This window comes from Sebastes fasciatus, chromosome 13 (genome assembly GCF_043250625.1).
Source record: "Sebastes fasciatus isolate fSebFas1 chromosome 13, fSebFas1.pri, whole genome shotgun sequence".
Taxonomy (NCBI): Eukaryota; Metazoa; Chordata; class Actinopteri; order Perciformes; family Sebastidae; genus Sebastes; species Sebastes fasciatus.
Window position 1 is genome coordinate 31,180,368 of NC_133807.1, and position 25,390 is coordinate 31,205,757.

General features: G+C 41.5%; 2 protein-coding genes across 8 annotated transcripts in view; one reads left to right on the top strand and one right to left on the bottom strand.

The window, feature by feature from the left end:
• Positions 1-18,879, top strand: part of tnrc6c1 (trinucleotide repeat containing adaptor 6C1) — a 60,906-nt gene extending 42,027 nt beyond the window's left edge. For 3 of the 7 annotated variants that reach the window (XM_074656896.1, XM_074656900.1, XM_074656901.1), the window contains 17 exons: positions 474-536; positions 2,918-3,115; positions 4,623-4,795; positions 4,914-5,000; positions 6,176-6,394; positions 6,607-6,756; positions 7,073-7,192; positions 7,398-7,481; positions 7,879-8,119; positions 8,198-8,362; positions 8,546-8,722; positions 8,886-9,035; positions 9,366-9,476; positions 9,838-10,056; positions 11,426-11,499; positions 11,666-11,805; positions 12,453-18,879. In XM_074656896.1, the coding sequence (XP_074512997.1) occupies positions 474-536; positions 2,918-3,115; positions 4,623-4,795; positions 4,914-5,000; positions 6,176-6,394; positions 6,607-6,756; positions 7,073-7,192; positions 7,398-7,481; positions 7,879-8,119; positions 8,198-8,362; positions 8,546-8,722; positions 8,886-9,035; positions 9,366-9,476; positions 9,838-10,056; positions 11,426-11,499; positions 11,666-11,805; positions 12,453-12,837 (2,756 nt within the window). In that variant the 3' untranslated portion in view covers positions 12,838-18,879. The remainder of the gene's footprint in view (positions 1-473; positions 537-2,917; positions 3,116-4,622; positions 4,796-4,913; positions 5,001-6,175; positions 6,395-6,606; positions 6,757-7,072; positions 7,193-7,397; positions 7,482-7,878; positions 8,120-8,197; positions 8,363-8,545; positions 8,723-8,885; positions 9,036-9,365; positions 9,477-9,837; positions 10,057-11,425; positions 11,500-11,665; positions 11,806-12,452) is intronic. The other 4 variants (XM_074656897.1, XM_074656899.1, XM_074656898.1 and 1 more) reach the window with 4 other exon arrangements.
• A 385-nt stretch (positions 18,880-19,264) lies between these two features.
• LOC141781277 (uncharacterized) lies at positions 19,265-24,693 on the bottom strand. Its single transcript, XM_074656904.1, has 4 exons — positions 24,517-24,693; positions 22,754-23,110; positions 22,554-22,660; positions 19,265-20,304 (listed from the first exon to the last, which is right to left on the bottom strand). Exons 1-4 carry the CDS (start codon positions 24,563-24,565, stop codon positions 20,089-20,091), a joined length of 729 nt encoding a protein of 242 aa, XP_074513005.1. The 5' UTR covers positions 24,566-24,693; the 3' UTR covers positions 19,265-20,088.
• Positions 24,694-25,390: the final 697 nt, after the last annotated feature.

Genomic DNA, 25,390 nt, shown 5'->3' on the forward strand with positions numbered 1-25,390 from the left:
TATTATTATGAAGCGTTCACGCTCTGCTCAGTAAAAGAGACTATTGGGCGAAGGTAAATTACAACGTTATCATGATATGTTCAAATGTAACCTTGTAAAAATTACGTTTTTGGCGAGAAACTTGACTAAATCCAGTTGTTTTCACAGCATTATAAAATAGATATTAAAGAGATAATTATGACCTAATTAACTTCATAACACTAGCTCTAAGCTCCATTTTTTAATCACAGCAAATATTTAAATAATCATAATTATTTGAATTGTGTGTTTTTACAGTACTGTGTACAGTACCTTCCCACCATTGCAATACAGGACTCTCCCAGAAGCTACGGTGTAATACGAACACTGGAATTTACCATGAATATGCTGTTTTTATGTAAAATATATCGAACATTGAATGACAGCGCATGTGGAAACATTTTTGCTTTTTGCAAAAAGGGAGATGTCCTTGATAAATCTCTCGCTGTTTGCAGAATATGCAAAGGCCAGCAACTTGACTGATCTTTCCACGCGGATTGCTAAAACCGAACGCCCAGGTAACTCGAGCACTATTTGCCATTAATCGTTGTGTTTACTTGTTTATATACATAATTAATTTATCCCTGATTCCCTTACAAGAAAAACTGTGAGGCATCCTGACCTGCACTGTCCAGTATCAGCTGTTTATTTCACAGTCATACTGAATGGATTTTTACTGTATCGATTTCAAGTCATTGAATCGTATCGTATCGCTCTAGATGAGCCAAATATCGCCCTTGAATCGTATCAGAACCATGGAAAGTGATACGTATTGTTTTTACAACAATATGTTACACCCCTGGCTCATAGTATAAAGATAAATTAGATTGTCAGCATTTAGATTTTAAAGGTGATTTGATTTCTTTTCTTTTTCACTGTACAAAGTAAAGGTGTCAAACATGAAAGCTGGTTGTGTAGTTAGCACGGAGCACTGCTAAGACTCCAATCTCTTGATCCACTTAAAGGTAAAATCTTGACCTAGTTTGCCCTCTGTGGATTTACATCTAATCGACTATCCAAATGATTTAAGCAGCGCCAGCCCCATCCCTCCATGAGGCTCCTCACATTTCACAACAACGGACATCGTTGTCTGTGTGGGTAACCCTGGCAACCTCTCATGGGTACCCAAAGGAAGCACAAGAATGCTGTTTACAAAATGCCTCGTGAAAATAGCGATTCACCACAAACAGTTTGAGAAGGGGTCGGAAGCGTGTGATTATATGGGAGCGACCATCTGTCAGTGGATGAAGGGAGGAGGTGGAGCGAGCCCCGAGGAGGCTGAGACGAGGCTGACGTCCCCTGCTGTCCCTCAATTGACCCTGCAGTGCCAACTTTATTGGATTCATTTGCTCCCCAATAAAAACCTGATAGTGGTCCCTTTTGCTGTTGAGCATAAAAACAAAGAGTCAACTCCTCAATACTATTCATAACACAATAAGAATTAAATATTATTAAGTTTGTTCGTCCCCTGTGTTCCCGGTTTAGGATAGTACAGTCCCCCAGCCGGTCATACTAGAAGGTTGAATGTTAATTATAATTTTGGAGCAGCCTTTCGGGCTTGACCTCTCCCTGGAGAGAGAGCTAAGCTGAGCCTGGCACTGCCACAGGCCCGGAGACAGCGCTGTGTCTCTCACGCCAAGAGGAGCCAGGCTGCGCCAAATCTTAAATGGGGATCTTCTCCCTCTGTCAACCGTCCTGCAAAGCCAAGTCCAGGTTTATGCCTTCGTGCACAAGTGGACACTTCACAATCCAAAAACAGAAGATCCAGTTAGATTTAACTTAAAGGTCCCATATCGTGCTCATTTCCAGGTTCATACTTGTATTTTGTGTTTCTACTAGAACATGTTTACATACTGTAATGTAAAAAAAAAACTTTATTTTCCTCGTACTGTCTGCCTGAATATACCTGTATTTACCGTTTGTCTGAAACGCTCCGTTTTAGTACATTTCAACGGAATTGCAACGGAATTGCGTTGCTAGGCAACAGTTTGGGTCCATGTTTACTTCCTGTCAGCTGATGTTATTTACATACACTGCAACAGGAAATAAACTGGGACACATTTAGAATGTTTATGTTTAAAACCGTGTAATGGTCTAAATATTGTATATTTGTGACGTCACAAAAGGACAGAAATCCTAACGGCTTGTTTCAAACACACAATTTCTGAATACAGGCTGTGTGTATTTCTCCGTATATTGAGCGTTTTGATAGTTTAACAGGATTTATATAGCACTTAAACCTGCTTTATAATATAAAAGACATGAAAAACTCACTTTTTACAATATGGGACCTTTTAAGGCGCAGTTTATATCCACAAAGGCCTATCAGTTATATGCATTGCAATTTAAGCTATACATTTATTAAAATTATTAAAATGCAATTTAATGAAGATGATTTAATCTTTTAAACTCAGCATTTTGCATTCAAGACAGTACGAGCATCACAAACTCTCATGTTGTGCAGAAAATTATACCAAAACAAGCCGGCACAAACTTGACACATCGCTTCATACTTTGCCATTTACTTTTTTTTTTTTGACAAACGCCTGGCCAGTAAATTCAACAAAACCAGTAACAAAGCACCACGTGGTCGGACTGTGAAACGGCATGTAAAAATTTAGCTAATTTGTTTTGACAGCTGTATTTCTCAGTGCTTCTGATATTTCTGGAAAATGCAGACGGTGACTATTTAAAAACATCGCCAGTAACATTTGTTTCTCTTAATGTAATATCTTTAGTTTGTAATAGAATCATTTTAGGTTTTCATAATATCTCGTTCTGCCTTCTTATAAGAAAAATCTATCCAAATTGTATCCAAAGCATGTTTTAGTTAGATGTTGGTATTTGTGCTGTGAAGTATTTTTGTTGACATGCCCTTGTCCTCGTGTGTGTCCTCCAGGTTGGGGAGAGATATCCGGCTCCCACACTAAATCAGAGAGCTCTTGGGGGGAATCCGCACCCGCTCCGGTCAGCGTCGACAACGGGACGTCTGCCTGGGGCAAAACTACCGGGAACCACGGAGGCTGGGGAGACCGGGGAGACCCGGACAGCTACGGCAGGGGCAACCCGACGATGACATCTGCATCTTGCAAACCTGGTAAATAACCCTTAACCTTGTATGTCTTTGAGGAATAATGATACCACGTGTTCAATAATTCTCCTCTGATGAATCAAGTCAATCGAGGACATCAATATGATAACAAGGGAAGCAACAGCACTGGAAATGTTACCCTCAAATCCACACTGACCCCTAGTGGCTGGCTCAGATTACTTCTATGTAGTAATGTGCAACGTTTTCAGTTTATGCAACCAGTTCTTAGTTATTTTCCCAGGCTTCCTTCTGAAAAGAGTTGTCTGAACCTTAAGGAAAAATAAATTGGTGAATGTTTCTAAGACAAATAGCATTGTATTTGGTTCAAACCAAACTCTAAATCGAAATCCAGAGTTGAATCTTCACATAAATGATCTATTGACTTACTGTAAGTCCAGGAGACCAAACTCCTTGGAATTATCTTGGATAGTAAATTATCATGGACAAAACACATAAATAAGATAGTTGCTAAGATGGTAAATGGTATTTCTGTTATTAGAAGATGTGCACAATTCTTGACACTAAACTCAACGAGACCGGTGATTCAAGCTTTAATATTGTCCAATCTTGACTGCTGCCCAGGAATATGGTCGAATGGAGAAGATAAAGACATTACAAATGGTACAAAACAGAACAGTGCGCATAGCGCTCCGTTGCTAATGGGGATTTATTTATTTTTTAAATTATTTTTATTCCTTTTTTCCAAACATAACAAAACATAACACCGGTGCCATAATACAAAAAATAATATCTTACATTTAACATTTAATATTTACATACATATATACACACATACACATTGCTTCTCACTCCCACACAGAGACAGGTCCAGCCTTCTTCCCACCCCGGGAGGTAAAGTTACAGAAAAAATAACATCAAAATAATTTGAAAAATAATTTGATTAGTTAGTTAAAATTTAAAGTAATAAAGTACTACAATGATATAATCCATGGTAGTAAGAGAGAAACCTTAAATTCATTAATTAATTAATTAATTAATTAATTAAATGTAGAAAAAAAACAAAAAATGGCACAATTATTATTTTCTATTATAGCATAGGTTATTTTTTCCAAGGAAGCACATAAATTTACCTCATTAATCCACTGAGTAATATTAGGGGGATCCTCATTATTGCCAGGTTAACAAAACCCATGATGGCGATCTTAATAAACTAAACTAAATATATATTATAACAACTGAAAGCTTACTAGCAAGAGGACAACGAGCTGGATGCTGAACTTGAACTTGAACCAGTTGGAAAGGATTAAATCTACCACATGAAAACATAGTCAAAGTTATATTGCTTTTTTTATTAACGTGCGGAGGTGAAGAAAAATATATTCTAATTATTGAATTGTGTAAGAATTATCCAAATAAGCACATTTGAGGCTGATAAGTTATTGATTTTGATCAATTATTCTGAAACTAATATCATAAAGTTATCACATAAGGCAGATGTAGTATAGAAGTATACGTCCTTGGTTTATATCCTCTCATGTGGCGTGTTTTCCAGCTCCCAAACCTATGCAAGACGGATGGGGAGGTGGAGGTGGAGGTGAGGAGATGAACCTGTCGGGAGGTCAGTGGGACGCTGAGGAGGGAGACATGTGGAACAACGCCACCTCCCAGGAGAGCAACTCCTCCTGTAACTCTTGGGGCAACGCATCTAAAAAGGGCCCACCGAAGGTATGAAGCTAAGGGCTAATCACATACACAATAGTCCCTTAGTAGTTCTTGAGAAATTACAATTTTCATAGTAAAATATTATTACGTCAGTGTGGTGATGATATTTTTCTGTCCTCAGCTCTCCCAGGGAAAAGTCCCAGGGAAGCAAGAAGATGCCTGGATCATGAATCGTCTCATCAAACAGCTGACGGACATGGGCTTCCCTGTGAGTTGAAGTTACACTAAACTGCTGATAAAATTAATTTGCCCTTTAAATGTGGGGAATGAGCATGATGTAAAGCGTCTATGTGCAAGATTAGAAAACGTTCATCTACGGGAGCGACCATCAATAAAATAACATCTGGCAGGCAGCATGAATTTAAAATATTTAGGTGTAAATAAATGTGTATATTTGTTGCATGTTAAAGGTCCCATATTGTAAAAAGTGACATTTTCATGGCTTTTATATAATAAAGCAGGTTTAAGTTCTATATAAATACTGTGAAAGTATCGAAACACTTAATCCACGGAGAAATACGCACAGCCCGTATTCAGAAACTGAGCTTTTGAAACAATCCGTCAGGATCTCTGTCCCTTTGTGATGTCACAAATATACAATATTTAGACCAATTCACAGTTTTAAACGTAAACATTCTAAATGGGTCCCAGTTTATTTCCTGTTGCAGTGTATTTGAATGACATCAGCTGACAGGAAGTAAACATGGACCCAAGCTGTTGCCTAGCAACGCAATTCTGTTGCAATTCCATTGAAATGTACTAAAATGGAGCGTTTCAGACAGAGGGTGAATACAGGCATATTCAAGCAGACAGTATGAGGAAAATAAAGTTTTTTTTTAAACATTAAAGCATGTAAACATGTTCTAATAGAAACATAAAATACAAGTATGAACCTGAAAATGAGCACGATATGTCCCCTTTAAATTAATGTTAATTAGTCCACTCTGAGAATGATGATGGTCATTAAACCTGCAGCTATTAGTTGATTAACTTATTAGTCGATAGACAGAAAATTAATCGGCAGCTATTTTGAGCATCAATTCGTCATTTTTGACTCACTTTTGTCAGGAAAAATAGCTAAATTCTCAAATGGGAATGTTTACTACTAGACATTTGAAGACGTCATCCTGGGCCGTTAAATAGTGATCTGCATTTTTCACAATTTTCTCACATTTATAGACTAAATTATTAATCGAGAAAATAATCAACAGATTAATCGGCAATGAAAACAGTCGTTTGTCGCAGCCTAAATGTGATTGGCCATTTAATGCACAGTTTGAGCATATGTGCGAGACGAGTAACCCGAATCTATTAATCAGAGTAAACCATGTAGTTGCTTTGTTTCTGCAGCGTTACTGATGCTTTTGTGGTTTTGTTCTCCAGAGGGATCCAGCAGAGGAGGCTCTGAAGAGCAACAACATGAGCCTGGACCAGGCCATGAGCGCCCTGCTGGAGAAGAAGACGGAGCTGGACAAGCGGGGGATGGGGATCTCCGGCCACGACTACAACAACGGGCTCATCAACAAGCCCATGAGCTGCGCCCGGCCTCCGCTTCTTTCCAAAGACCCCTCGGCAGATCCCCGCTTGCCCTACATGGATAAGGTAATGCATACATTTACATAAAAAATAGCCTTGAAATAGTTTTGGATTTTAATGCTGGTAGGAAATGTCATTTAAATTTGGGTGTTTCAACTTTAAATACAATATTTAAGATATTATAAACCCACGGATATAGATAATTGATTTCAAGACTTGTTAAGGACCTTCTGGCACTCTGCTGACCGTCTCTCTCTCTTGACTCTCGGTCCGTCCAGCAGATGCAGAGTGGAATGTTTGGTGGCGGTGGAGCAGCACAAGCCCGGGCCATGCAGCAGCCGCAGCCGCCTCCTCAGCCGCCAGTGCCGCCTCTCAGTTCCTCTCAGCCTAGTCTACGTGCTCAAGTGCCTCCGTTTCTCTCCCCTCAGGTATAGACACACACACACACACACACACACACACACACCCACACACACTCATGGCCTCATTTCTCACTTACTACACAAACATGTTACTAGGCAAAGCATTTTAATGTATGCAATGATAAATATTTAACATTCAGATCGCAGTCTTATAAAACATCCCCACTACGAGTTTCTCATTTATTTTGTATCAGTTTATTTTTGCTATTCAGACATCAATACTACAAGCTGATGTGGGACTTCATGTTAGCGTATATGCACCACTGATGCTCTGTTTTTACATTTTAGTTGTGTTTTTAATGTGTTGATATTTTGTCCGCAGGTTCAAGCACAGCTCTTACAGTTTGCAGCAAAAAACATTGGTCTGAATCCTGCACTTTTAACCTCACCAATAAACCCTCAACATATGACCCTCCTGAATCAACTTTACCAGCTGCAACTGGTGAGTCACATTTAGCCTCATCTGCTTTCACTTTCATTACATACATTAGATGTAATTGCCTGCAGACGCAGAAGAGCGCACTCTGCAAATATCTGCAAAGACCAAATGCATGATGAGCATTTTTAATTGGACTGTAAATAAAACTGGATATATAGACACAATGACATGTTCTGATATTGAAACCATGCTGACACTTGACACACAGGCATACCAGCGTTTACAAATTCAGCAGCAGATGTTGCAGGCGCAACGCAACGTTTCCGGCCCCATTCGACAACAAGAGCAGCAAGTAAGTTTCCCTCTTAACCTTAACTTTTCTCTTCTTTCCTACACTCTTATTACTCATTCTGATCACTAAAAAATATCCTAAATTTACTGAGTTATAATTATTTTACCTAAAGAAAGCTGATTGTGATGCAAAAAAAGTCCTGGCCTATTTTTATTTCAGTTTTTATATTTCCTTTTTTTTTTTTTTTATAATTTGATTTCATTGCAATTTATTTATCAATATTATATTTTATTGCATTTTATTTGTATTTTATTGTATTTAATTATTATTGTTTTATTGTATTTTTTATTTGTAAGAAAAGTGCTATACAAATAAAGTTTATTATATCATTATTATATATATGTAACACTTGCACATTGTAGATCATAAATATGTCTCCATTGTGATGTCGTCACAGGTTGCACGTACAATCAATAACATGCAGCAGCAGATCCAACAGCACCAGCGTCAGCTGGCCCAGGCCCTGCTGATGAAGCAGCAGCAACAGCAGCCGCCCCCCTCCCACTCGGGCCTGCATTCTGGCGGGGGCAAATCCAGCCTGGATTCGTTTCCAGGTCACCCCCAGGCTCCAGGCCTCCCTGACCTGCAGACCAAAGAGCAGCAGTCATCTCCCAACACCTACAGCTCCTACTCTCTCTGTGAGTGCTACTTCTCTTAAGTAACGCGGCGCTAAACCGTCGCGGGCTCGTGTAAGTAACCGCTCTCTGTCTCCTCAGCTGGCCTGAATCCAAACATGAATGTAAACTGCATGGAGGTGGGAGGTATGTCTATGAAGGAACCCCCCCAGCCTCAATCGCGCCTGTCGCAGTGGACGCATCCCAACTCCATCGAAAGCCTCTCTGGAAGCTCCTCTCCTCTGGAGCCCAACCTGGGCAAGCATGGTGAGGAAACAGAGAGCATCCTGGGTAATCTAAAATGAGAAGTTCCCAACTGATGCAAAGTTTATATTTATGATGACCTATCATATAACCTTAATTAACAATAACAAGGGACCGATGCGGGATGGGTCATGTAAATGACCAGATTCATGGTTTACTTTTTACTTTAATATCCACTTCTCTCAGGTTCCAACCTGGGCCCCCCTGGTAAGCCCCCTCAGATGGAGGACTCCTACAGCCCCTACAACCTGATGTCCAGCTCAGAGTCTCCAACCAGCCCCCTGAACCCCCCAGACAGCTGGGGGCAGGGCAAGAGCAGCAATGACAAGATGGCCAATGGGACCAATATCAACTGGCCACCAGGTGAGGAAACCTTGAAGCTCTCTCTGTTGATGGTTTGTTGTTTTGGAGCCAGGTGTTTGTTTCATGTAGTTATGCATTAATATAGTTCTGCTCTTAGTGTAGAGCTTTGTGGACTATGTGAATGACACTATTATTGACATTTGCAAACATTTTTGATTTTCAGAGTTCTGCCCCGGTGTGCCCTGGAAGGGTCTCCAGAATATCGACCCGGAGACCGACCCTAACGTGACCCCCGGCAGCGTCCCCAGCGGGCCCACCATCAACACCAACATCCAAGATGTCAACCGCTACCTGCTGCGGGACAGGAGTGGAGGTGAGAGCAGGGCTGAAGCAGAGTTTTCAAGCAAAGGGCTGAAAACATGTCTTTGTGAGACACTTAGTGAGACGTTTTTGTGTAGTAGAAGAAGCCGTGTCTCCGTGTATCATGCAGCTGCTTCTTACTCTTTCTGTTCTTCATTTTCCTACTTTTAACTGTTTCTATAATCATTGTCATTTACCAGTTTACTCTTCTTTACGAGCTTACTGTCATCATTTCTTGTGCATTTGTTCCTTTTACTCCCATTTTTCTCTTTCTGCTATTTTTTCCTTATTTCTTTGTGTTTGTCTATTTGTTATTTGTTTTGTGTTGACGGCATCGCCTTAGGCTCCTCTCCCACTTCATCTCAGAGCGAGGCTCTGCCTCCCTCCAGCGATTGGCCAGTCAGTGCCTACAGTAGCTCGTTCAGTCTGTCGTCCCCAGAGGCGGACGATGCAGGTACATGGTTCATCCGTAACCTTCTCCCCCCCCCCCCCCACACATTGCAGTGGCTGAATCACTGCAAATCAACATGATCCTCTCCCTCCTGTTACTGTAACAAGCAGAGCCTGAACCATGTCTCTCCAGTCCATTAAAGCTACCATGAGCTCTCTCCCTGTCATCTTTGCCTCTCATGCAGTGCATATTTCCCCCGTGGTGTTAGTGTATCTAGTGTATCTCCTTCCTCCTTGTGTCTGGCAGTGGAAGCGCTCTCCTTTGCACAAATGTGAAAGAACTTTTAAGTATCATTTTGCTCTGCAGCCTCCCTCCTCTGATTCTGCAGGCCAAAATTTCACTCTCACTCTTTTTTCCCAAACAGGTAAACTGTCAGAGATGAAATCTACTTGGTCTTCAGGCCCCGTTTCTCACAGCCAGGCCTCTCTGTCCCACGAGCTGTGGAAGGTCCCTCAGGGCCCCCGGAGCAGCAACGTGGCCCCGTCCCGACCCCCACCCGGCCTCAGCAACCCCAAGCCTTCCTCAACCTGGGGGGGCAACTCCCTGGGTCTGGCCCAAGGCTGGAGCAGCTCTTACACCTCAGGTAGTCCGAGAGGGAACTATATCTATACAGTATAAGCCAGGCAGAAAAGTTTTTTACGCTTCCTTCTGCAAAAGTGACAGGACTGATCTGACAATGAAACTTATCTGTACAAGACATGTCGGCAAACATTACAGGGTTAATAGTAGAATCTAACTCTGCTCCATTATCAGTTAAAGCTGTGCCTTTTCAACCATTTCACATAACTTTCACAAACATTTTTGTGCAGATGAAGAAGTTAGCAAAAGTAATCAAGCAGATGAAGCCATTGTCTTTTGTGTCAAAAGCCCAGTTGAACTCATTTTTACATGTATGATCATGTGGAAAAGAATTTCTTGCATAGAATATATTGATATGTGAACGATTAAGTCAAGTTATTATTTAAAGTGGCCGAGGACCAGAAATAACGTGGCCTGTTTGAAGAATTTCTCCCACGATCGCTTATTATAACAGGAAATATCCTCAAACCCTCGGATGTAATGTAATAACCAAAATGTTACTTCCAATAATTACTTGATTACACAAGACAGTTAAACAGGTGTATTGGTTTTATTGTTAGTGAATGAACAGATTAAACATTCTTGCAATTCTGTTGGCAGCAAAGACGTGTAGACATGTGACATGTAAGCTAATGTTCTTGTCCTTTATGTGAAAATATTGGGCATGAAAAAACTGAAATTAAAGCTGAAGTAGGCGAGATTGGAGCAAATACGATTTTTAAAAAAAGTTATTTTTGTAAAACGGTCGCTATATCCTGACAGTAGTACATGAAACGGGTAACCGTAAAAAAATAATGTGTCCTCTGGTGCTCCTAACGGCATCTGCAAGATTTCACAGACCGGAGGAAAACAAGCAGTAAGAGCTGATCTGAGGTCTGCTGTCCAGCTGCTGTCTATGAGAGCCGGCTGTCAATCACTCGCGAACTCCGACCAAACGGTCAATCTAGGCAGCGCTGATCAAATATGAATCAATATTCTGTTACGTTAATGCCTATTTCTCTCCTCCAATGTTCTCCAATTACAATATGCTGAAAGGTTATTATGAGATTTTTGTCCAATGATGCCAAAAATATACTGACTTCTGCCACTTTAAATGAGACTTACTGCAAAGTTAAGACACAAAGCTCAAGACATTTCTCTCTGTCGTGAAATGTGAGCCATAGTGTGTTAGTGTGTATGGGGTTGTACAGTTTGCAGTATGAGTGTACTCGGAGCGTGAGCTGCACTGTCATGTGGTGAACAACCGTGGGCCAGTTGTGACTTCGACTTCAGAAGATCTTGTTGTGGTTGAACAGGTGTCAACTGACACTGGGTGGATGTCGACACCACCCATACAGTGTTGGTAACTGATTTTGTCTCTCTCTTCTACACAGCAGGTACCACGTGGAGTACAGACAGCTCCACCAGGACCAGCAGCTGGCTGGTTCTGAGGAACCTCACTCCACAGGTACCAGTTTACAATCAGCTGCTCCCTCTTAGCCCTTTAAGCATTTAGGCCTCACAGAGAATGAACTGCATCTTCCTCACTCTCTCTCTCTCTCTCTCTCTCTCACTCTCTCACTCTCTCTCTCTCTCTCTCTCTCTCTCTGTGTGTGTGCTTGTTTGTGTCCCAGATTGACGGTTCGACTCTGCGTACACTGTGCATGCAACACGGCCCCCTCATCACATTCCACCTCAACTTGACGCAGGGCAATGCTGTGGTGCGCTACAGCTCCAAGGATGAAGCTGCCAAGGCTCAGAAGTCCCTGCACATGTAAGTCTTTTAACCATCTTTTTCCACTCAAGTATTGATAAAAAAAATTATCAATAATCCCTCCAAAATACCACATTAAGACTCCAAGACCTTGAGGAACACCATAGAAGAAGTCATGCTGTGATTTGGTATCAAAAACTTTTGACATTTGGAGATTTCTGCAAGAATTGCATTTTCCGGCGATTGGATGATTCTCCTAGAGGTCACCACAGGTCATTTTATACAGTGACTGTTTAGCGACCTCAATATGCAGAAACCATTTTAGAATAGGTGATAATAACACATTTATACTGCAAGCAAAATATTAATATTTGCCCCAAACTGCATGTGATTATCATAAAGTGGGCATGTCCGTAAAGGGGAGACTCGTGGGTACCCATAGAACCCATTTACATCCACATATAACAAGGACGTTTTTGAAGCTACCAAAGCTGAAGTAGCACTCTGTAGTTCTTCCTTTCCTCCAACGACGTCTCCGGATGCAGGAGGAACAACAGATTTTGTAAACGGCGCCCCAGAGGCACAGAGGACATTGGCAGCCATTTCTCGCACTACATCCCTAACTCAGATAGAGATACGGTTGAAAAATCTGTCAATTTTCCCTTTAACCGTTGCGCTTGTTGTTATGTTATTCCTCTCACCTCCAGGTGTGTGCTCGGGAACACCACCATCCTGGCAGAGTTCGCCGGGGAAGAGGAAGTGAACCGCTTCTTTGCACAGGGCCAGTCACTTGGCGGAACGACCAGCTGGCAAGCCTCTCCGGGCGGCAATCAGTCAAGGATGGGTGGGTCCGGATCCTCCCATCCCATCGGTCACTCACCCCACTGGAACAACAACAACGGCGGCGGCGGTAACGGCGGCGGCCTGGGAACAGGCGGAGGAAAGGCGGGCGGAGAGTTGCTGTGGGGTGGCGTGCCGCAGTATTCCAGCCTGTGGGGACCCCCGAGCGGAGAGGAGGGACGGGTCATGGGGAGTCCCACCCCAATCAATACGCTGCTGCCTGGGGACCTGCTGAGCGGGGAGTCCATGTAGGACGGAAGAGCCCGGGAGGAACAAAACACCAACAGGAGCAAAAACCTTTGCAAATCATTGTGGAGATAATCAGTGTGGCTGTAACGGTGAAAAGGAGAGACGAGAGGAGGGCGAGGCCACATCCTCGCTGCTCACCCTCGCCAACCTCCTCGACTCCTTTTTGTTTTTAATGACATTTCAGTTGCAGTTCTTTTTGTGAATCTCAGTGAGAGATTTTAGTCACAGTGTTCAGCTTTTACTTTTTGGAGACACAGGAAGTTTTTCCTTCAACGAAGAAAGAGAAACTTTTTACAAACTTTTTGGGGAACTCGCCGTGTGAAACGTACTTTAGTTCAAACTGACACACGACGAGCCTACCATCTTTAAACTTGCGTAATCCCTCTCTCTTGCCTGTTCAGGCAATCATACTGCACCTCAGAGACCCACGAAAAAAAAGGCGTCATTCCCAAAGTAAAAGCCCTTCAATCAGAGTGGTTGTCGAACTTTCAGCTGGTCCAGACTCAACATTTTGTTTCTCTCAGCACTAATATTAGCCTTAACCTCTTTCCTGCCCTGCTATCCTCACTCACTCTGTACTTGGTGAAGAAGCATACGGACACTTGCACACCCTTATTTCTGAGCCAGTGAAACCTGAGTGGAGAGTACATGCTGCTGTGGCTCGACGTTAGCAACCACAGCTCACAACTTCAGTGCATTTTCTTTTTGCAAGCAGATTGAGTTCCCCCCACACACGACGCTCAAAGGGAATGATGCAACTCTGTTCGCCGTGTTCAAGCCATTTATTTTTGTAGTTTTTTTTCTTCTTCTTCTTAAAACCATTGCAAACAAAAGAAATATTATTCAAATGTGTCTGTCAATCTGGTGGGGGTGGGGGGTGGAGAGAGATTTGGGGGTCGTCGCATGTACAGTTATGGACGACAAAATGAACCACTGCTATTACTAAGGAACTGTAAAGACAAACACTTCAATGCACCTCAACTCGTCTGCGGGCAAACTCGCAGTTTGGTCTCTCAGTTTCGGACCCTCTCACTGATGTTGTGGAAAACCTCAAGTTAAATGTTCCCCGACTGGTGTGTGTGTGTTTCCCACCATTTCAAGTGACGTGCAATATAAGCCACAGACTCTACCGTCCAAGCACCCTACCACGGCCTCTCGCAGAAAGAGAGGAGACTGTAAGGAAACGCTATCGGTCCCACCCCCCCTAAAACTGCCACTACTACCCTTCATCTCCCCCTCGAGAGTGTGTGAGCTCAGGAGAGGAGCGAGCTGGTCTTCAACCACCTTCTGTCCGAGATACAAGGACGTACACAAAGCACTTCTTCAGCCAGCCTCTCCACACTCATGCCGGTGATGGGTTTTTTCGGGGGGAGACGGAGGGACGGGTGTGAGTGTGTGAGTATTTCTGTGTATGTGTGTGTAGATGTGTGTGCTTGGGGGTGAAGGCATCAAACCAAAATGAGAGGACACAGTTTTTTGTTTTTTTACCCAAAAGACCAGTTTTTTTTGCCCAAATTTGGTAGGAAAGTTTGAAGCAAAGATTTGTGAATAGTTGGTCTATCATAGCACTTAGCAAGAGCGTCGCAGCTCCTTATACCCTTAATGCCAACGAATAGAAGAAAAGGAGAAGCAACACTGGCAAATAAAAACTGAAAAAGACAAAAAAGCAATCTGCTTAGTGGCTTCTCTATATACTTATTTTTTAACTTGGATGTGAAGATTTTTTTTTTTTTTTTCAATCCTTCTTCCCTCAAGTCGTCGGTGGGACCAGGAAGGATATCAAACATGGTAGCAAAGTGAAGGGAAATACAAAGAAAGAACTGACGATGGGTGCGCGCAGGGAAAGACCCCGAAGCACTCGCCCTCTTTTTATCAAAGTAAATATCACTGTTACATTGCATACTTTGAAATCTTTAGCCTTTTTGGTGTCTGGAAAACACTCGACGTGTTTTATGTTCTACTGGATCCAGCAGGGAGGATCGCCATCTTTCTTCGTCCTTTTTCTTTCTATTTGGAGGCCCTGCCAACCTGTGTGATAGTGTGGCCACTGAGTGCCTGCCTGCTGCAGAGTGCAGTGCTCTGCAGCAGCCCTCACCCCGCCCTCCCCTCTTCCCCTCTCTCTCGCTCGCTCTCTCGCCGCCTCCCTGCGGATCCCTACAGACTGGCTTCCCTCCTCTTCCTCCCCCCTGGCCTCCAGGCCAAGAGCAGCTCTTTCAGAACTGGCCCACCTGTATTAAATCTACTACTACTGCTGCGCCAGAGTCTGTCCTCAGCAAACCTCCACTCTTCTCTTTGTGTCTCTCTCCTGCAAGGAATCACTTTAGCCAGACACGGAGGCGTTTGATGTGTTTTTTGTTTTTGGAATTTGCCAGTGTGCATTTTTTTTATTTGATTGTTTGTCATGAAGTTTGCTGATATTGTTGCTGTTTATCATTGATGATATAGATAATGATTGTTTTTATGATGATTTCATGGCTTTTTTCAAAATATTGGTCTTTATGCAGTGTTCAGCTTCTCTCCTGCCCCCCCTCCCCACTGCCTCCGAAAGGCACAAAGCGGTGTGTAGCGGAGAGGGTACGCCTCAGCCGTGCAGCAAAGGCCACGCGAAACACACACTGCAAGATCTCAGTAGAACAAGGTCGGTGGGGTGGAGTTCTTTACGTCGGGTTTTTGAAGAGTCAAATCAATTGGGGGAAAAGGTTGTGTAGTCAAGTCAAAAAGGTTCCTCCAGGATAGTGAGCCAACTTCCTCTGTCCATCCTGGGGCCGCCTCCACATCTATGTCGTCTCATAACACGCATCCTTTTAGTGTTGATGGGCCTCACTCACACTGGTGCTTTATGTTTAACTCTGGGAGCACTCAGTTACACTTAGAACCACCTCAACTGATAACAGCCTTCCATTTCTATGCAAAGACAAGGAGGTGTTCGTTCACAGCCATCTAGAAAATCACAGCCATCCCCTCCCCCCCCCTCTTACATCTGCCAATCACTTCAATCTCTCAACCTTTACTACCAGGCAGCTTCCCTTGACAACCTCCCCTGGATCAAATAAAGGGTTTAGTCTCCCACTGTGTGGTACAGAGCTACTAGATGACACTAAATGACCTGCTGGAGGCAACTAGTTGTTGGCAAAAACAGAGTCTTCAGTCTTGTGCCAACTTATCTGCAAACTTCCACCTTGCCATATCCTAATTTATCTTTAGCGTGATGAGACTTTCTGTTATTGCTGCAGGAGGGGCGTACGACCACAAGCTCCAGCTGTAGGAGGCTTGAGGAGTAGAAGGGCAGGACAGATGAATGGTGCTGGTCGGTCACCAACAGTGGACTGGAAATGTAGTGGCTGCTGGAGGAGGATGATGATGATGAGGAGGATGGGAGGGGGGGTGGTCCCTGTATGTGTCTGTGCACTGTTTATGGGTCACATCGGGTACATCTCTTTAAAAACCAAAAACATCTTTTTCTTTATCATCAACGCAAAAACTAGAAAACTACAAAAAAAACGAGTCTGTTTGAGCAGTGCACTCCGAGGCTGAGATGTTCTGTTTGTTTGCCGCCTTCTCGCCCCGTCTGGGCTCGCTATCTGGGCCACATGTGGGGAAGCTGTATCCAGGCGGTTCATTTTGAACCTCCAACCTGAAGGTCGCGCCAGCATTTATATATATAACAGGTCATTTCTGCTCATCTGGCTTCTGGGGGGCAAGGGGGTCGGAGCAGGGACCCGACGTTATCAGCAGAAATAGGGGACACACCTCAAGTTCGGTACCAAGTCTTAAAACTTAATGGGATTTGCCCTCTTCCAGAGTCGCCTCAGACTCCCCATCATTCAACGAAACAATCACTATTGCCTGTGTCGTCTGTCTGTTGTGTTCCTGATAAACCTGCATTTACTCCACACTGGACTTGAATCAAGCAACTGGCGTCGGATGTGGGTCGTCGAACAGAGCGGGTTACTGGGACGGAGGTCGAGTCTCAGATGTGCCCTGGATTTTTTAATGTTTTTTTTCGGCGCAGCACCAGCACTGAGAGCCCCGCCCCACTCCCACACCCCCTCGCCTGCACTCTTATCTACCTGTCTAAGTGTTGGAAATCAGATGCGCTCCCTTTTTTTTTAAAGTCACACAGACTAAAAGGCAACTGGAGCTCGAGCAGAATATGCTTCTCAATCATGGATCAGACGAGGGTCTGGGGGCAGGGGCCCCGAGAAGAGTTGAATTAGCAAATCGCTCTTTAAAAACAAACAAAGGCCTGGGTTGAATATGCACATGCTAGTTCATATACAGTATACAACCAAGAGTACATAATGGGTGTGTATATGGCTAGATCTCTCTGTTTTCCACTTAGCCTAAGCCCCCCCCAACCCTAACCCCGCCCCGGCTTTGGCCCTTACCCCTGTGTATCCTCCTCCACATTATATTTCCCAGAAGACAAGATCATAAACATATCAGAGTAATACAAAATAATGAAAAACAAATACTTGAATCAAAAGAAGCGCCAATAATGTAATGTGAACACTTTTTTGTAGTGGTTTTTTGTCTCATTCATACACTTCAGAGATTTTTGATAGCATCGGTTCAGAGTGAATTAAATTTGAAATACGAGTGTTGTTGAAAACAAAGAGCGATTATAAAGGCAAATTTTTACATCTGTTGTATTTGAGTGTTTGCACAAGGCTGCTTGTACTGTATGTTGTACGGATGAATGTTTAGTGTGCGAGGTGAACGTATACGTACGCGTGAGAGCTCGTGATTACAGCGGAGGAAATTTCCGCCTTGTGTTTCTTTTCAATTCAGTATAATTTTTTTTTTTTTTTTTTTTGCTTGTCAGAAATATATACTGATGTTAATTGTTACTAGCCTCTAGCGTTGCACTGAGTGTCGGCCTCACCCCTCATCCAGCTAAACGAACAACAATGATACAAGTACTGAGGGGAGACGGGGACAGTTCACGTGTAAATGTTTACTCAAGGACTAAAATAAGTGTGTTTTTAAAAATGTAATGTTTATCTACCTTAGTGGCTTTCATTGTGGAATAATCCAAGAAAGTATGGATCATAATTGAGTATTGCACCATTTTTTCGGACTATAAACCTGAAAAAAAAAAAAAAAAACGAGAAAACTGAAAAAAAATCACTTATGTATAAAAAAAAAATGCAGCAAAAAAAGTATTTTGCAGACCTGTGGCCATAGATTTGGGGTAGAGGGGACTTCAGCTCTCCCAAATCTGAGCAACGGAGAGAGTGAAGGACAAGACATCAGACTGAGCCTTGGCTTCTAGGGCTCACTACAGAGGTGCCTACCTTTTTGGTTTGTTAGCTTTCGTTCTGTTTTTGTTCAATTTCACTCATGTTGTCATTTTTTTTTTTTTTCCTACAAGGCCACTGACGGTTTACAAACACTTTTGGGTTTTTTTCTGGAGTTCAAAAAAAAAAAAAAAAAAAAATCAGCAACACAAAGGAATAAAACCATGGGAATGTTGGGAATGTTGGGAATGTTGGGAAAAGATAAAAAAAAAAAAAAAAGGACAAATGCTTCCATTTTTAAGAAACACAACACTTCAAAGAATGAAGATTTCTTGTGCTACTTTCAGAGCTCTGGGATTGAACAGTGTTGTCTCGTTCTGTTTAACCTTCTTTTGTTCTGTGTTAATGTTGATTTCATGGACTATCTGAAGCCTGTATGTTTTATGTTGATTATATATATTTTTCCTTTATATAAAAAAAAGAAAAGAAAAAAAAGACATAATTGCTCACTATCTTGCACACACACGAAAAAGTGGATCTTGTCTCAGGAAGGCCAGGGTTCCAGAGTACCAACTCCACGCCATTTAATGTACATTTTTATGACGAGTAAAAAAAAAAAAAAAGGATGATTTAAAAGAAACAATTCTAAGCACTGAAAGTTATGGATTTCAGAAGAAGAGAAAAAAACCTTTTGTTTCTAAATCCGTAGCAGTTACATAATAACCAAATAATGGACTTTAAATGAAAAATGGAGTGCTTTATATATAAATCTATATATTAAAATTGCTTTACATTTAAAAAAAAAGGTCAATGATTTTGATTGTTAAAAAAAGAGACGGTGAAATAACATGCAAGATGCTGTATGTTTGAATCTTTATTGTGTTTTTGTTAATGAGGTCCCGTCCTGACTGAATCAGGAACATTGTGCATTACTCTTTCTTTCCTCTTTCTCTCTCTCATTCTCCCACAGCGGGTATTATTATTATTATTATTATTATTATTAATAGATAAATCAGACTTTTGTGGAACATTTTTCACATTTTGGAGGATGTTTGTAAAACATGAGCTGGTTGTAAAGGATCATGAAACTATGCACAAGTGTTTGGGGGAGGGGAGGGTTGGAAGATGGGGATTTTATGGCCTACTTCTACGTGGCTGATCTATTGCAGGGGTTTTTGGGATCCAATGTGTTTTTATTTGTTTTTTTAAGGGGGTGTGGGTGGGGGGGTGGAGAGGTGATTCATGTAGAGCCCTCCGCCTCCAGCTTCCTTCCCCTGATTCAGATTGACCTAGCGCTACATCGCCATGCTGTGTATTCCTAAAACCAATGAGCGTCTCACTCTTTAGCACTGTGGGATTCTAGCCTGTCACCCTCAACGGGTTTCTTCTCAGTTGTTTAGATTTTTTTTTTTTTTTTTTTGAGGGCGGGGTGGGGGTACGGGATTAGGGCTGCTTTTATTTCTCTTTTTTTTTGTTTTTGAAATACTAAGTAAAAATGTCTGTACTGAGATTTAATGAAAAGTCAGTGGCTTGTAATGTTTTATTTTTTTTTCTCTCTGTATATCTCTTTCTCCTCATAGAATGTGATTGTTAAATGACATGCACCGAAACAAAATGTTTTCATGAACTATGGAGCTTCTTTCAAATATTAATAAAATAGCATTTTTTTCTTGGCTGTTAAAAATGTGCCATTTGGTGTTTGTTTAGTTTAGTTTCGTTTATTAAGATCCCCGTTAGCTACAGCCTTGCTGCAGCTTTTCTTCCTGGGGTCCACAAACACACATGAACAGGACAAAACAAAAACACACACAGAATAATATAACATATTATTACAGAAGTAGAAGTGCACTCGGAGAGCGCAGACCTCCGACAAGGCAGGTTTCATGTACGTGGCTCTTTATTTCCTGAACGAGAATTCACCTCTCACTCTCATGTTTCATATATCTGCGGTGGAGCCGGTGTCATTTCCTGTGAGGCGTTTGCTGCAGCGTTGTGCAGAGTGCCAGAGTTCACGTCAGACCCTGAGGGCGGCGAGCTGTCTGGGGCAGGCGTAATAGTTGTCCTGTGGTTGTCGGAAGTTGGGGTTAGCGTACACGGGGAAGTTGACTTCCTCCAGGTGTGAGGTGGTCTCGGGGTTATTTTGGGGGACTCCGGCGCTCTGCTGCTTCCTGGTCATTTCCTCATAGATAGGAGCTGAAGGTTGTGGTCTGTGATGACGCCTCGCCTTCACCTACAACATAAAACATTATTTATGCTTATGGAAAAAAAATTTCGGGTCATGCATATGTCAGATTATATTCAATATTAGCAAGCTTCTGCACTTAATATTTGCTTTTATGCTCAAGACCTCAAGTTCCAGTATGTATTTATTACTTTTAACTTCTGTGTTAAATCAGTTAATCTGCCGATTGTTACCTCAATTAATCGATTTTAGTCTATAAAATGTCCATCACCATATCCCAGAGTCCAAGGTAACGTCATGCAAACACCCAAAAACTAAAAGATATTCGGATTACAATCATTCAAAAAGTAAAATTATCATAAGTATTTACAATTGAGAAGCTGGAAGCAGAGAATTTTTGGCGTCTTTGCTCAAGAAATGACTTAAATGTTTATTAAATGAGTCGATCTTTGTGCATGTTTGAAAGAGTAATGCCACTTTTTATTCCTGCAGAACAGCAACTTTTTTCCTTTCGGATGAGAAAAGACACATTAATAGAAAGAAAGATAATCATTTGTCAGCCCCTCTTGTAAACTGTCTGTGTTCCAGGTTCAACCTTTCTTTTGGTATAGAAATATTTATCCTCCTATTCTTCAGCCGCGCTGCATAACTTAATGACTTACTCTCAAATGAATGACGAGGGGAAAAACAAAAGATGACAAAAAGGAAAAATAATGTGTGGGCTGGATGTCTTGCAGCCCTGTAATAGTAGAGGTAAAGTAGGCTAAGATATACAGCACAAGTTGAGACTTGTTGGTCAGCAAAATAACACACAATAGCCGAATAATATGAACCCTTTTACAACCCAGTAGGCATATATATATATATATATATACAGATTAAGTGAAAAAAAGTGATGATTTAATTAACCGTGATGATCATTTTTGAGTCCGTAGCTTGTTCCAGTTGTCAGATATCATACTGTATGTCTGTCAGCCAGTGATGGTGAAAGTCTACTTCTGTTGGATATTTCTTATTGATGTGGAGATTTTGCCCTTTGCCTTTTGGCATGTCACAGATTATTGTGAGTCATACGCCAACAACCCCAGCAGTAATTATCAGGCCTCATAAATTGTCTTGAGAACTAGCTCAGTCAAACAGACGTCTGTCAGGCCTCTATTAACGCTGACACATTAATTGGTGTTGACCTTAATATGACTCACTTGTGTAACTGTAATTGTGATTAACAGCAGCTAGTGCGTCAGTCAGAAATACTGCAACATTATGGGAGATGAGGAGAAAAGACGCACTGGCCAAATTCCACTCCGTTCGTGTGGAGGGTCCGCCATATTTAGTACCATCCCAAACCAGTCAGCGGGGAGTGGAAGTGGGTTATAAAACCCTCCAACAGCGGGTCGGCATCAATGCCGACTTAACCAGCCGCCCTTACTGACGACATGCAACGCCGTTTAGTGTTTGTCATGTCAGTTCTGTGCGACTACCGGTTCAAACACTCACTGTAAACCACTCAAACTAAGATTTTATTTATTCTACTTTATTATCATACAGATGTCAACAACATAAAGTAAACACATTGTATTTAGGATCAAATATACCCTTGTCTAGTTTAGAAAACAGTAGACATGTTCATTAGATTGTGAAGCGTTCAACATATATTTATTATTGTTTACCCCTATCAGCAGCTATAACCCCATAATTTATTATATCTTCAACTGTGCAATACTGATTTAGTGTAATAATTTAATGCATTAATTCAGCTTTGCAATAATCTGGTTTACAGGTTTAATCTGGTACATTTAAAATAATATTTATTTACACTATTCTTGCATTTTTATAAATGCATGCATTTATATTATTTGCATATATCCTATTTTTCAGCATTATTATTTGCACTGTTATATATAGTTCTTATTTATATTTTCTCATGATTTCTATCCATCCATCCATCCATCCATCATTCCATCCATCAATCCAAACTGTAACTCCGTTTCCCCCCGGGGATCAATATAGTATTTCTGATTCTAATATTTATTTATTTCCTTGCCGGAAAGAGGGAAGTTCGTCCCGCTGTATTTATACCCTCCACTTTAAAGAAGGAGCTGCAGTGAGCTGTGAGTGTGACTACAGATGTAGTTCACTCCGTCACGGAGTAGGAAGGTGTAGGGGCCGGATTAGAATAGGGCCTCTGTGTGTCACAACACATTGTTGCTTTACAATACAGCAACCTTCAGAAATAACTCATTGAGTTAAATCTGCATCCTGCTCAGTGAAATGTCAGTTGAAGTGTAAATACTCACACATTTCTCTACGGCCAGCCAGCTGAGTGTGAGCAGAAGAAACGCCGCCACTGTAAAGATGCTGAAGAGCAGAGGAGGGTAACTGGGAGAGCACTGGCATGACCTCCCTGCAACACAAACACACACCAACACACGTTACAATCTGCACTTTTAGGGTTTAACTGCAGCAGAGTGTATTGTGAGGTGTTTGAACCACATACCTGTCCCTTCAACCAACAAGAAAACCTTCTGAGCACTGAGGATGGTCCGATCAGAGCTATTCTCCTTTCTGTATCTAAGCTCCCACATGTAGAGTCCAGCGTCACTGAGCTGTAAATGGGATATGGTCACGTTAACCTGCAAGGAGCCCAGACCTCCGTAGAGCTGCAGACGCCCCCTGTGTTCGGAGTCGACCCTCGGCTCGTCGCCCTCGGCCATGGACAGCAGGGTGGTCTGGCTGTGGGCGCTGCGGTGGTACAGGTGGAGGCCCATCAGGCTGCTGTGCCTCCTCTGAGGGGAGCAGGAGAGCTCCAGTGACTGGCTCTCTGTCAGCTGCCTAAAGATCAACTCTGCAGAGGCTGGAGGACACAAATACACAGTTAATGCCCGTCTTTAGTCATGCTAGCAGGATAGCTGTGGATGACAAGGTCGATCAATCCACCCACCTGATTCGACTGTTATCAGGCCATTAAATAGGTGTTATCAGTCACTAAGCACCATAGATGTGGTTCATTAGGGGCCTACTACACCTACCACGTTGTAAAAGTGAAACTATAAAACAAGCAACACGTTCTAACATTTTGAGCACAAACAAAAAGGCTTCTTTAGGTTTAGGCAAAACTACAACTTCTTTAGGTTTAAGCAACAAAGCTACAACTTCTTTAAGTTTAGGCAACAAAAACTACAACTTCTTTAGGTTTAGGCAGCAAAACTACAACTTATTTAGGTTTAGGCATAAAAACTACAACTTCTCTCGGTTTAGACAACAAAAACTACAACTTCTTTAGGTTAAGGCAATAAATCTACAACTTTTTTACATCTAGGCAACAAAACTACAACTTTACGCACGTATTGTTGAAAAAAAAATAGACGTAGAAGCCTAAATAAAGGCTTCAGTTCAGGTTGCGGTTACGTGAGACTCAGCTGAGACGGAGCCGAGCAGACAGCTGCTGACCAGATTAAAATGAGAGACAATCTGTAGAGTAAAAAAAATACTGACACCCTCCAGTCTAGACGTGCACGGGGTGGACGGGAATGATTGTCTTTTTTACCATGTTGTAATATAGGGGCATTTGAGGGGATACAGTGATTCACAACCTTTAAAATAAAGTGAGACAGGGCTGTAAAGTAGGCCCTGTAGGGGGCCCAAGGGGTCCATGGTTCAGATTGTTATTAAAGGTGTCTGACAACATTATGTAAAGGACCCTACAGAGAAATTAAACCTTTTTTCTGCAGCTAGTGGCTGCAGCATTCTCCCACAATAATGGACCAATTTCAAAAAGAGCTGTCCCCATTAGACACTTGGACACAAAGACATGGGAAAATAGGGTCAAAGTCAACATTTAACTTTTCATAAAGCCGACAATGTGACCACCATAGCCAAATTTCTATTTCCAATGCTTTGGTTTATACCTGAATACTAGCAAAACTGATTGTTTAGTGAAGAATCAAAACAATAATTCAATTTAAATACTACGATGTTTAGTGCTAATTAGCTAATATTAACATGTTGACATGCTAAACTATGATGGTGAACATGGTCAACATTATACCTGTTTAACATCAGCATGTTGTCATCAGCATGTTTGCATTTAGCTCTAAGCACCGCTGTAGCAGCGAGCATGGCTGTAACCAAAGCCACACAACTGTGGTCTGATTTACTTCCCAGTAAATAAAATCAGATAACACTGTAGTAGGGTGGAGAAAAAAAACTTAATGTTACAGTTTTTTGTAAGTATTAAGTAAAATGTGAAAAATCTCTTACCTTCAAAGAGCTGAATGAAAATGAGAATGCATGCCAAGCTCGTCTTCATGGCCGTTTCGGTTATAAAGGCACTAAGATATACAAAAGCTAAGTCATATTGTACTCCTCCTATTTCCTTCAGTGTCTCGAGAGACTCTGTGGACAGCCTCACTTTTTTATTGTTCTTCACCTCAAAGCAGGAAGAGGACGTCAAAGCAAGAACTGCCGTTGAATGTCTTGTAGACATTGAGAACTGAATTTTAAATATTTCTCAGACTCGGGATGATAAGCATCAGACTTTAAAACATTCAGCCACTTATGTATAAAGGGGGTGCATCCAAAATGTCCTAAAAAGTCATGGTACGATATACCATAAAAATGACTTTTTTGTGACATACTATACTGTGATTTTATATGACATTTTTATGGCATGAAAAAAAAGTCATAGTATAGTATTTCAAAAAAATTTCATGAAAAAAAAGTCATAGTATGGTATGTCGAAAAATTTCATGAAAAAAAGTCATGTTGAAAAATTTCATGAAAAAAGTCATGTTGAAAAATTTCATGAAAAAAAGTCATGTTGAAAAATTTCATGAAAAAAAGTCATGTTGAAAAATTTCATGAAAAAAAGTCATGTTGAAAAATTTCATGAAAAAAGTCATGTTGAAAAATTTCATGAAAAAAAGTCATGTTGAAAAATGTCATGAAAAAAAGTCATGTTGAAAAATGTCATGAAAAAAAGTCATGTTGAAAAATTTCATGAAAAAAAGTCATGTTGAAAAATGTCATGAAAAAAAGTCATGTTGAAAAATGTCATGAAAAAAAGTCATGTTGAAAAATTTCATGAAAAAAAGTCATGTTGAAAAATTTCATGAAAAAAAGTCATGTTGAAAAA

Bases quoted from the DNA above. Each gene is read 5' to 3' on its own strand.
- LOC141781277 (XM_074656904.1), bottom strand. From the start codon at position 24,565: ATGAAGACGAGCTTGGCATGCATTCTCATTTTCATTCAGCTCTTTGAA. The intron at 23,111-24,516 runs GTAAGAGATTTT...TGTGTCCTCCAG, and splicing joins TTTCATTCAGCTCTTTGAAG to CCTCTGCAGAGTTGATCTTT. The intron at 20,305-22,553 runs GTGAGTATTTAC...TTTATGTTGTAG, and splicing joins GGCTGGCCGTAGAGAAATGT to GTGAAGGCGAGGCGTCATCA.